The sequence below is a fragment of the Benincasa hispida genome, chromosome 4, assembly GCF_027475165.1.
Source record: "Benincasa hispida cultivar pf3 chromosome 4, pf3_genome.v1.1, whole genome shotgun sequence".
NCBI classification, from domain to species: Eukaryota; Viridiplantae; Streptophyta; class Magnoliopsida; order Cucurbitales; family Cucurbitaceae; genus Benincasa; species Benincasa hispida.
Genome location: NC_143481.1, coordinates 7013700 through 7025919, shown reverse-complemented (window position 1 = coordinate 7025919; position 12220 = coordinate 7013700). Strand labels below are relative to the sequence as shown.

The window sequence follows — 12220 nt, the reverse complement described above, 5'->3', positions numbered from 1 at the left end:
GTTTTTTTTTTTTTTTTTTACAACTTTTGATGTGAAGCACTATCGCCAATGGGTTTTAGCAGAGACTCATTCCAATTCACTCATATTTTGTTTGCTGCTTTGCATAAGAAGAATTCAGAAATTTCTCATCTCTGAACTAGCCATATATGCAGCAATCAGAGTGGATGGTATCAGAATCATGTTCAATATCTGCTTCTTGATGGTATGAGAAGCATAACTAGCCTTTAAGTGTTGAGTTTTATCTTTTAAAAACAGAGAGGAGATGGAAGATATAGATAGATATCTGTTTGAATCCCTGAGTTAATGAGTGTATATTTGAAGTTTGAAGGAGCAGAGTTTTGGGGTTCACGTGGGTTTGCCATTATTCAATATGACTTGCAGAGAAAGGACAAAATGTAAATCTTGCAGGCTATGGCTTGGGGGAGGGAAGGGAAGGGATGATGCAGTGGACTCAGAACTCGTCATGTGCCAGCAATTCTTCCCCATCCTGGACGGTTTGTTTCCTCAGAAAGCGCCAATGGTAAATTATGACCAAGTTTTTTGTACATATTCTCTGTGGCACTGTGTAAGTAAAAGGGTCGTGTTTGGTTTTGATGGGAACTGCCACAAACAACACACAAAGACACCCATTATATTATATGCTTTTTTGCAAGTCGCAGGTGGGAATCGAAAGGGAGATTGGAATTTGTTTCTTTTTGTGCTGTTTGACGTTCATGTTAACTTTTAATTTTTCTTCTGATCAATTGATGGGGAACTTGACATTTTCAGGTGTATTGTGGAGTTGTTTGTAGCATTTGTTTTGAAATTCTCAAAGGGATATGAGATGGAAATTGGAAAGTACCTTTCCAACTTCTTACATTTTTCACTAAACATAGTTTTGTTCTTCTGTGGTCCATCCCACTACTACTGCTCAAGTCACATATGGAACGGGGAAGCTTACACATAGAACTCCATCTCTCTCCTCTCTCTCTCTCTCTCTCTCTCAAATATCTGAAAAAAAAAAGTTTTCATAACTGGAAAAAGAAAATTAGAAACTTGTTTTCTAAATTTAATCATTTTTTTCTAATTTTTTTGACACGTGTCAAATTTTAATTAGATGCAACAAGAGTAGGGGCAAGGTGCAACCTAGGGTGCATTCAAGTATTATTAATTTGCTCTTTATCAAATCTTGTATGGGACATTGGAAGTATTAGAGTCCTATAATTGACCGACATGAATATGAAGTAAAAGGCACCCATATTATTGTAATTATTTCTACCCTTCCAATAATTCATGGAATGAGTTTCATCCAATTGAATTCTAAACTTGAAGCTTCGAACATAATTTGTAAATCATACCAAATTTAAGAATTACTCAAAAAAAATTTTGCTATAAAAGGGTTAAAAAACCCAACAATGAAATCACCCACAAAAATTATATTCACCTAATCACAAAAGTGTTTATAACTAGACACACATACTTTTTTTTTTTAAAAAAAAAAAAAAAACCAAAGTAGATTAATTTCATTATTTATCCATAAATTATAACTTCAACCGATGAAATTAATATTACTAAGTTATTTGACTCACAACCCAAAGGATTTAAAAAGGGAATTATCCATGTAAAATAAACTCTAAGCAAACACAAAAAATAAATTATATATACAAAAAAAAGTCAAATGATGCAGTAGAGATCACACAAATCTGTAAAGGAGGATGCCTTACCTTTTAGAACTTACCTAAAGATTTTCACTTTCCCCCCCTCATATTTTATGTGAATTATTTGATCCTCACATTCGTTTAGATATAACAATAATATCGGAGTACTCTTTTTTCTCATTAGTAAACGGCAAATAGAAAAAGCAAATAGATAGCTTTTACATCGTACGTTGGGCACATGTGGTTGTAGGTACCATAATCATTCACCTTATGACCAATGTTTGTCAATTTTTCACTATTTACCCCTTACCACATTATTACTTTTTTTTAACTAATACCAGACACTCCCCATTTTGTCTCTTCAATACTTCATCAATACTTTTATACCTATAACATATTATAGGTTATACACTCTCATTTCATACTATCCATAGACTTTTTAAATTTGAACTCTTTAAACTTTCATTCTGAGTTTTATAGGTCTTTAAAATTTTAATTTTGTGTCAAATAAGTCATTTACTAATCAATAATTTTCTTTAAAAAAAAAATAAAAAGCTATTGAGAATAGTCCAAGATAAGACCTAGACCCACGGATGACCCAAGCCTAAAGATACCTTGAGAATTTGAGCGCCCGATAAAAGAAAATCAAGATGTTGAATCTTGGCTCGGCTTACCTGAGCTCGCCTCGTTTGACTAAAGGGGTAATAACCAAATCGAGTTCACTGGCTAGAACTCTACAACCTCGAAGAGTACTACACCTACATTGACACCATCGATATTGTAATACATGCCAAGCAGATATTGGACAATGGACTCTATAAATAGTCTCATTTTCCACATCAAGGAGTAAATGTTTAATTAAACTAAACACTTCATGTACTAATTTAGGCATCAGAGTGTGCTCAACTCGATACTACACTGGTGTGAGTTCTCTTGTAGGTCAACTTGGATGAATTTCTTGATCCAGAAGAGCTCTACCTGGAGATAGGCGACTTGGACAAGATTTGTACACCAACAAAATCGTAGATGTAGTAGATACAAAATGAAAAGTTTAAAACCTCATTAGTTAGACATAAAATTCAAATTCATATCAATAGTAAATTTAAGGACCAATTAGGCATTTTTAGATTACAGGAAAGAAATCGACAGAAGCTCAAAAGTTGAAGGAGTAAAGTTGTTTGAAGATGAGTTTTTGACATTGGGTGTGCAATTTGAAACTGTCCCAAAGGCATTCCAAATAAAATGATTAGTAGTAGAATAGAGAAGGGATTGGTTTGAGTTTGTGGGTTAAGTTAAAAGCCAAACAGAACTCTTCAAACCAAAAGGTGATTGAGAGACCCAAATTTTCACTGAGCAGAGAAAAAACACACCAAAAATGAAACAAGGAAAGCACATGATGGAGCCAGGGGAGAAACAAGAAGGGGTCCCATTCAAATGCATTGCCCTCTCTCATTTTTCCTATTAATTTCAAAGGCTCCCCTTTTTTTTTTCCCTTCCTCCTTAACTTAATACACAGCAAAAATGTACTCATTTATATGTATATTCCTCCTTTGTTGTTTGTGTTTCAATTTGAAATTGCAAGTACGGCATATTGCAGCTGCTGAATGTCCCTCATAAATTTTTTTCTTTTTTTCTTTTTTTTTTTTTTAAAAAAAACAGAGCCAATTTTTATTGCAATAAATCTTCCTTTGTGTGTTAGGAGAGAGAACTGCGGTACAGCTACCATTTTTGGTCAAAGGGTATGATTGAATAAAATTTAATCTTTTAAAAATAAAATAAAATAAAAATTGTGTCATGAGCCCTGACATGTGACATCCCCACATCAAGTTTCTCGATAAAATTATGGAAGTTTGGAATTGGAAGGCTATAACTTGTTAGGGTTTAGGGTTGTTGGCCTTTTCTAATTTCTAGACCACCAATATTCCATGCATTTTAGGCTATATTCATATATATTTTTTATCTACTTCAACCACATGATAAAAAAATAAAAATAAAACCTCAAAAATATTTATGAATTATTTAGGACAATGGGTAAAATTGTTAAGTCTAAAACTCTATTCGTGAAACCTTGAGTATAAAGAGTTAATAAAACATGAAATTAATGTTTTTTTAAGTGTGAAGTCTATGAATTTCTAGGGACAAACAACAAATGAAATCATCCAACTTAGCTCTTTGGTCGAATAACCTCTTAAAAAATAAGGGAAAAAGGGATATTTTTTTTTGTCTCAAAGTTTTGGGTTTAGTTTTTATTTGGCTCATATATAAGTTTCAAAATATTAAACATTTAGGTTTTAGATTTTGAGTTTGGTTTTCATTTGGTCCCTACGTTTCAAAATGTTATAATGTTATTATTGAATCCGAGTTTTTTTTAAATTTAGTTTTTAAGTTTCATTTTATATTTTTAATCTCGATTTTTCACTAATTATTCCTTTTTTGTCTTTAGTGTTAATATCCATTAATTAATTGAAGAGAACTAAAAGAACTATAATTAGTTCAAGTTCACTCTTCTTTATTACTGTTAAAATTAAAACTAAAATTTTCTTTCTTAATTATTTTTAATTAACTAATAGATATTAACATTTTTAATTAACGAAACATCTAAGTAAAAAAAATGTAAATCTTCTAATCTAGAATCAATTTGAAACAAAACTTAAATCTCAAAGATAAAATTATAATATTTTGAAATTTAAGAACTAAATTGAACCCAAACTCAAAATACTAAAAATGTAACACTTTGAAATCTAGAGATCAAATAAAAACTAGATCCAAAATGTACAAGAGAAAAAATTTGTCACGTGATACATTGTGATTTGACAATTACGTAGATAGTAAAAGAAAAAAAAAAAAAAAGATGGAGTTTAAGATGTAATAATGTTGATATCATTAAATTAAATGACAGTGGGCAATCGTCAGCTTTGGTTATTCCAATGGCATCTTTATTTCTTTCTTTCTTTCTAATTTTTTTGTGTGTGTTTAAGGGGCTGATTAAATAAACCCTAAAATGAGTTGTGTTTTTATAAATTTATTTGAAATTACCAATTTGCAATGTTCATTATTAAACGCCGTTGATTTCGCTGATTCTTTCCTTTCTTTCTTTTTTGTCGTTTTGGTGATCACATAATATAATATTATAAATTTAATTTGCTCGAAATTAGAGTAGAGAAGAAGATGGGTTTAAATTAGGGCTCCAATCTCGAAGCAACACATGCATGTTGATATGTGCATCAAAATTAAGTTGCATGTACCCATATGCTTTTATATATTCCAATTACCTTTTCTTTTCTCAACATATTTTTCATAAATAAATATGTCCTATTGTTTTCATTTATTTTTTATATTTATATTCTGTTTCTCATTGTTTATTCCAATTTTCAGTTTTGCATCTTCAAACATTTTCTCCATGTAAATCATCTAATTCATTAATATTGAATTTGTTTTTTCTTTTTTTCCCTCATAGATTACATGCTTAAAATGTTTAATTCTTATATAATAAATTAACTTTATTGTTGCTAAACCAAACATTTTACATGCAAATCTGAATTTCTGTTCATTCTTTTGTACAATCTAAAGAGAAGAGCTAGAGAAATATAGGTTCCAAATCAAATTAGAATATAGGTTTCTTATAGAGATTAATTTGATTCGTATGTGATTTTAATAAACATAACTTATAAATTTATGCATGGTTTTTTCTATAGTAAAATATAGAGAACAAAAACATATGTCCACGATTGTAAATATAATAATCAGATTCAAAGTATTAGCTAATATAACATAATGTAAAAGAACTTTTAGATATAGAAAAATTTAGATCTTGCTCTCAAAGTCTATCAATGATAGACTACATCATTGATAGGAGTCTATGAACAATAGAGCCTACTATCGCGGGTAGAGTTTGCTGTATTTACGATTCTTTAAAAATGTTGATATTATTTTGGGTGTCTAATCCACTTGTTGCATAAGCAAAACTTTATTTTAAACTTGTGTTTTCTAAACCCAATTGGAGCTAATTTTTAGGTTGGTCCATCTTCAAAGCCATAGGTTTTCTTTTATGTGATATGAGGATGACCTAAGAGAAAAGATAATGAAAAAGAAGCAGAAAATTGGAGAGAAAGACAACCATTTGGTTTTTCAGCGACAAATTTCACAAAGTTGTCAATTTTCGGAGTTTGAACCGCTGGATCGTACTGAAATTTGGTCAACCTGTTCGAGACACACAGGGTCTCGTTTTGAACAGTTGGATTATCATTTGAGCCTCTAATTTGTTCGTAATCGCTGTCGAACATAACCTATAAAACTGAGTTATTTTCATTTTTCTAATCTCTCAAGTTTTCATCTGTTATGTATGAAAGTATTAGTAGGTAGTGAACTTTTGTAGGACTAATTTGAGTTTTTTCCCTGAATTTTATCATAATAAGAGAAGTTGACAAGGGTGGATTACTCACAAGTCTTGTGGTTTGTACTTTTCCCATCGAAGAGGCTTTCCGCATATAATTCATATGTACTCTTTGTTTTTAGTCTTTTAGAATTTTGTAGTCTATTGCTCTCCAATGTTTTGTTGATTGCTTGGTGATTATTTGGTAATTTTTATTTGTGGTGTTTTGAAGAACAATATTTGGATCTTGCTCTCGAAGTCTATCAATAATAAACCACATCATTGGTAAGAGTCTATAAACTAACCTACTATCATGGATAGAATTTATTGTATTTACGATTCTTTAAAAATGTTGATATACCTTCATTTATTAGCATTCTCCCCGAGAGAACTCTCATTAAGGCCCAAGAATGAAATTCCATCTAAATCTCTGAATGTTTTGCTTCTCGTCTGTGATTCACCAAAACAATTTGCCACTTCATTTCCTTCTCAAGATGTGAAGACAAAGTCTTGTGGTTTATACGTTTATATAACTTTTTACACGTTAACATTTAATACAATACATAGATTTCGTACGATTGAATGTATATAACATGTTGTTATTTAAGTAACATGTAATGTTTCACATATCCATATTAATTACGAGACTCTTAATAAGTGAAGACAAATTTAATTATAATATCTAATACTCTCTTCATTTATGAGCTTAAAATATGAAGAAGATCCAACAAACAAAAATGAATATTAATTGAGGAGAAAATAACGATGGAGTGGTTTAAACATAGGACCTCCTAAACCAACATGCTCTCAAACTCTCTTAAATTAATGGGTGAAGATAAATTTAATATAATATCTAATAGAGACACAAAATTTACCTACTAAACAAGAACTTAATAAGTATATAAATAAAGACGACATTGGAATCAAAGTGAACAATATATCATATGAATATGAAAAACACAATAATATTCTTCAACCCATTGTGAATATTTATTATAATTATTATTATTTGTACTTGTGAATTAAAAAGAAAAGCATTAAAAGAAACCAAAAAGTTAAGAGAAAAGTTAAAAGAAAAGGAGGTGGGATGCAAGAGACAGAGAGAGAGGAAGTTTGTGATAAGACAAAGGCATAGAATATGGAATATGATCCAAAAATTTCACACTTTTTTTATTTTTTTAAAAATTATTTTTGGCACCAAAATGCATGTTTCCCAGAAATTTTCTATATTCTAGAGAGAGAAATGCACAGAGAGAGAGAGATGAACGAATAATTATAATTAAAATTAAAATTTAATAAATAACATTAATAACAACAAAATTATTATTAATGAAGGGGTTTGCATTTCCCGGAGAATCTAGAGCGCATCAGGCGCTGACCAAAGAAGATTAATTTAATTAACAAGGGAAAGAAATGAAATGGAAAAGGGTATTAATAATATAAAAATAGGAATTAGAAAGGAAAGGGGTCACGTGAGGCACGCGCGGAAGATTGGACAAGGAATAATTGGACACGGAGAGGGAATATTGGGAGCTTAAGGATACATCTTAAGTTAAGGCAGACAAATGCTACCTGTTCCTTTCAACGTTAATGTTGGACCTTCCTTACCCTTTCTCTAATTTTATATCTCCTATATACCATTTTTTATTTTTTTTTTTATTTTTTATCGATTCCATCAATTTTAATTACTTTCCATTTGGAAGGTAAAATGAGGATAGTTCAACTAAAACAATAATTATACTATCAATTTCGAATTAAACAATTGGATTCTCTTTTTTTTTTTTTTTTTTTTTTCTGTAAATATTAATGTTTGGACTATGAGAATATGTAAATATATAGATTGGAAGTAATGTTTGTTATAAAATGGGACTAAATAATGACTTGATATATTACTCCACTCGAAGTTACCATACCCAAAAAAAATAAAAAAATCATTGATGGTTACAACTTAATTACATTTTTTTTAAAAAAAAAAAAAAGAAGAAGAAGAAGATGGGAGAGGAGCAGTGGAGACAGGATTTGAACAGAGGGATAATTTGGAAAGCAATGTGAAAATATACCTCGTTTATACACAAAATGGGGAATCTTCTTAAATTGATGGCAACCCCCCTTATTAAATTTAATTTTATATCTCAACCCCAACCCAACCTCTAAATAAATAAATAAATAATACCTTATTTCATTCTATTAAAAAAAAAAGTCTGAAATTAAAAGGGTCACAATCACAAGTAATAATCCATCACTCTACAATAAATAAAATAAAAAAAAATAATAATAAAAAAATCTATTGATCACACAATTGAATAATGCACAAGAGAGACATTTTAGTTTTTTCTAGATACTTTCTACTAATAAACATTCTCATATATCATATATTATTCTATTTTAAATTTTTTTCATATATCATTCTTAAATACTTTTTTTATATTCAAATAATGAAAAAAAGGTAATATAATGACTTAACGGATTTGGTTGGTTTTCTCTATTTTCATTGAAAGAGAAATGGATAAGTAATAGTTAGCTGTATTTTGAGTGCACTTTATCTTCTTACCATTCATATCAATTATACACCTTAGAAAAAATTTAAAAATGTTGAGTAATGGAAGGTTTGAGACAAGAACCATACTAAAACTATAATAATCACTCGGTAAACACTATTTTATAATGCCCATATAGTTATAGGACATTATTTCAAAACCCTAATTTATTATCATTTTTATTATTTTACATTTATTATTTTTACGGTGTTTAATATTTTCTTCTTAAACTAAAATTTACATCTTAAATACATACTATTATAACTAAAATTAAAATAATCTACACTCTAAATACAAATTATTATAACCTAATTATAATAATTAACTCTTTGTCCCAAGCGTATCCTAAGAATTTGTCAAATATAAAAAATTGTGAATGTCTATACGTAAGTTGCATACAGATAGATGTGATTCGACGTATGTTTATTTCTTTATTATTATTATTATTATTTTGAAAAGGGAGGAGCTCCTTTTCATTCCCCCATTATTTAGATAAGAAACTTTCTCTCTCTTCTGTTTGTATTTGTGTTGGAAAAGCTGTGTGATCCATCTGTGAGTATTAAATGCACACAGAAGTTTCAACTTTTCACTCCTTTCCTTTCCTTTCCTCTTTTTTTCCTCTTAAAACCTTTTCATATTACTCAAAACTAAAACCCTATTCTCTTCCCTTTTCTTTCCAAATAAATAAATCCATTCCATTATTCCATTCATTCAGAATATAGTTATCTTATTTTCCATGATCATCGTCACTCACATCTGCAAAAAGATCCCATTTTTCGAAACCCCTTTCCCAATCTCTTTCACCAAAATCATAATCCACTCATAATCTCAAAAGGGTCACCACCTTTTTCTTCAAAATTCATCATATTAATCCTCTTTTCATCTCATGTTTTCCTCCACAACCCACCATAGCCATTGGAATAATAGCATCATGGACTATTCCACCACCGCCTCACCACCACCGCCATTGCCGGACCTTTCCTTGCACATTAGTCCACCGTCGGATTCCGGCAATCATTATTTGAAAAACCACCAGCAACCTCATATAATGTATGGAAACCATTTGAAGAGAGGGGCAAAAATGGGATTTGGGATTAAAAGAAGCATTAGAGCTCCAAGAATGAGATGGACCACTACTCTTCATGCCCATTTCGTCCATGCCGTTCAGCTCCTTGGCGGCCATGAAAGTACACCTTTACCCTTACCCTCTTCTATTATTATCATTATTATTATTCACCACTATTATTTATCAAAATTAATCAAAATCGTTTTTTTTTTTGGACAGGGGCTACACCAAAATCAGTTTTGGAGCTGATGAACGTGAAGGATCTAACCCTAGCTCATGTAAAGAGCCATTTACAGGTGGGTTTTTTTTAATAATAATAAATCTTAATTATTGTTTCTTTTATGAGACACAATGAGAGCAAAGTTGTAATTTTTTTTTTCCTTTTTTGAGTGAAATAGAATAGAATTGAATTGTAATAAGTATTTTGAGAACAAAGAAGTGAGGACAAAAGAGCATCAAGAGTGTAATCTTTGCATTGTTGACTCTTTTTCTTTTAATTTCATTTTCTTTGTCTATTTTTTGGGCTCATGCAGATGTATAGAACAGTGAAAAGCACTGACAAAGCAACTGGTAAATTACTATCTCTCTCTCTCTCTCTCTCTCTTAAAAAAAATTTAATTTTCCTCTCATGTTCTACAATATCATTTTGGGGGAGTTTTCTATAATTTCTTTGATAAATATTCGGTTTTTTGCTTATTAGAAAAAGAAAAAATTAATATTAATTACAATGTTTTCAATGTTCATGTGTGTGTTGAAAAATTGCAAGACATATAGATTTTAATTTTTTGTTTTTGAAATTTGATTAAAAATGAAAATGTTTCCTTAAAAAATTTGAGTTATTAATTACTATCTTTTTTCGTCCTACCCTTTTCTACACTCTCCCTTTCGGTGTTTTAAGTTTATAATGTCTTTAATTAATATTCGGTTTTTTGTTAATTTTTAGTTTCTTTTTAAAAGTAAGTTTATATAAAATACTTAATTTCAGCTTTGAGTTGACAGCGTTTTCAAAAGTTTCAAAAACTTAGAAAGAATTAAATATCGATTTTAGGGGAAAAAAGAAATAAATAAACCAACACAATTTTCAAAAAACTAGAAATGAAGCTTTTAAGTTTTATATTTTAAACAATGTCTTTCATTTGAGTTACAAAATGATTTATTTTAGGGTTTTGATCAGTTTTTGATGAAAATAAATATTTTCATTGTTAATTTTAAATTTCAGACTCAGCCATGAAGAACCAAAGGCAAGAAATTGATGCAAGTGGTGTTTCAAATTGTGAGAACTCTAACAATCCACCACTTACAATGTGGAAAAGCCCTAATCATCAAAAGATGTGAGTGCATTTCCAAACTCTTAGATTTAATTTTCATTACAATGGCACTGTTTGAATCTTTATTTTCATTTGAAAGAAACATATATTTAAAGTAATTTCACATGTGTAATCAATAATTAGTTACTTAAACCTTTTGCATTTAGCAATATGTTAGCTTCTTTGACCATACTCAACTCCCCATTTATGGTCCCTTCATTTTGGGAAATTTTAGTGGACAGTTTCTTTTCTTAAAACATTTCTTAAAATTAATTAATCACTCCTTGACTTAATAACCCATTTAAAAAAATTGACTTGACCATATTAGTTAGTTCATTTTGAATTTTATTTTCTATTGCAATTTCTTATATTCATTAACTTGATGATTGATTATCATATTAATTGTTGATGGACATGCACATATTCCCATTTTTGTCATACTTGCAATTACCTTTTATAGATTGCTATTTTCGTAACATTAATTCTCATTTACATTGATTACATGCCTGTTTACTTTAATTTGTGTTGAGAAGCAACCCTAGATAGTTTCAAAAACTCGAAGAGAGGAAAAAAAACAAATTTTTGAAAAAACCCATTTATTTTCGTATTTTAAATCCTCAATTAAAATAACCTTAAAATATACCATATTCTTCTTCTGAAGGTTGATAGTTGGATCTCTTATCACTACAATAGTTTGAACTGAAGAAAAAAAAACAAAAAATGAAGCATTGGAAAACTGAGTACAAAATAATGAACGGATAAATTGATGATTAAATTAATGAATGATGAGCAGGAAGTTGTTCTGTTCATCAATGGAAACAAATCAGGAAATGACGAGCAGATGGAATCAACTATGCAACAATAGTATTGGAAACAACCAGGTTCGTATGTGTACAAAACACAATACAACAACAACAACAACCTTAAACAACAAATTATGGTCTACTTTTAATTTCTTTTAAAAAAGACATTATAATTTATATATAATATATATATATTTTTTGGGTTGATTTGAAGCAGAAGCAGGAGAAGGACCGACACAATGGAAATGCAAATATGAAAATCTCGAGTGGTGTGAAGAAGCAGAATAATAGTAGTAGTAATAATAATAATAATAATAATAATATTAACTTAGACTTCACTTTGGGATGCCCTAATTATTCTCTAACAATCAATTCTAATCCTCACTCTTCATCTACTGAACTTCCTCTTCTTAAATGCTAAACTCAAAACATAAACCCTTTCTTTATGGGGTTTTGATTTTAGTTATTAGCCTAATTAATTCACGTGGCTTTTGTTAT

General features: G+C 29.7%; 1 protein-coding gene across 1 annotated transcript; it reads left to right on the top strand.

Moving 5' to 3' along the window:
* Positions 1-9283: 9283 nt before the first annotated feature.
* LOC120076673 (putative transcription factor KAN4) lies at positions 9284-12220 on the top strand. Its single transcript, XM_039030568.2, has 6 exons — positions 9284-9733; positions 9832-9908; positions 10146-10182; positions 10832-10943; positions 11713-11800; positions 11940-12220. The coding sequence occupies exons 1-6, from the start codon at positions 9433-9435 to the stop codon at positions 12141-12143; spliced, it is 819 nt and encodes a 272-aa protein (XP_038886496.1). The 5' UTR covers positions 9284-9432; the 3' UTR covers positions 12144-12220.

What these genes read in the sequence shown, in the direction of transcription:
- LOC120076673 (XM_039030568.2), top strand. Translation starts at nt 9,433, where the DNA reads ATGTTTTCCTCCACAACCCACCATAGCCATTGGAATAATAGCATCATG. An exon ending in AGCCCTAATCATCAAAAGAT is followed by an intron (nt 10,944 to 11,712) that starts GTGAGTGCATTT and finishes AATGATGAGCAG; the next exon opens with GAAGTTGTTCTGTTCATCAA. An exon ending in ATAGTATTGGAAACAACCAG is followed by an intron (nt 11,801 to 11,939) that starts GTTCGTATGTGT and finishes GATTTGAAGCAG; the next exon opens with AAGCAGGAGAAGGACCGACA.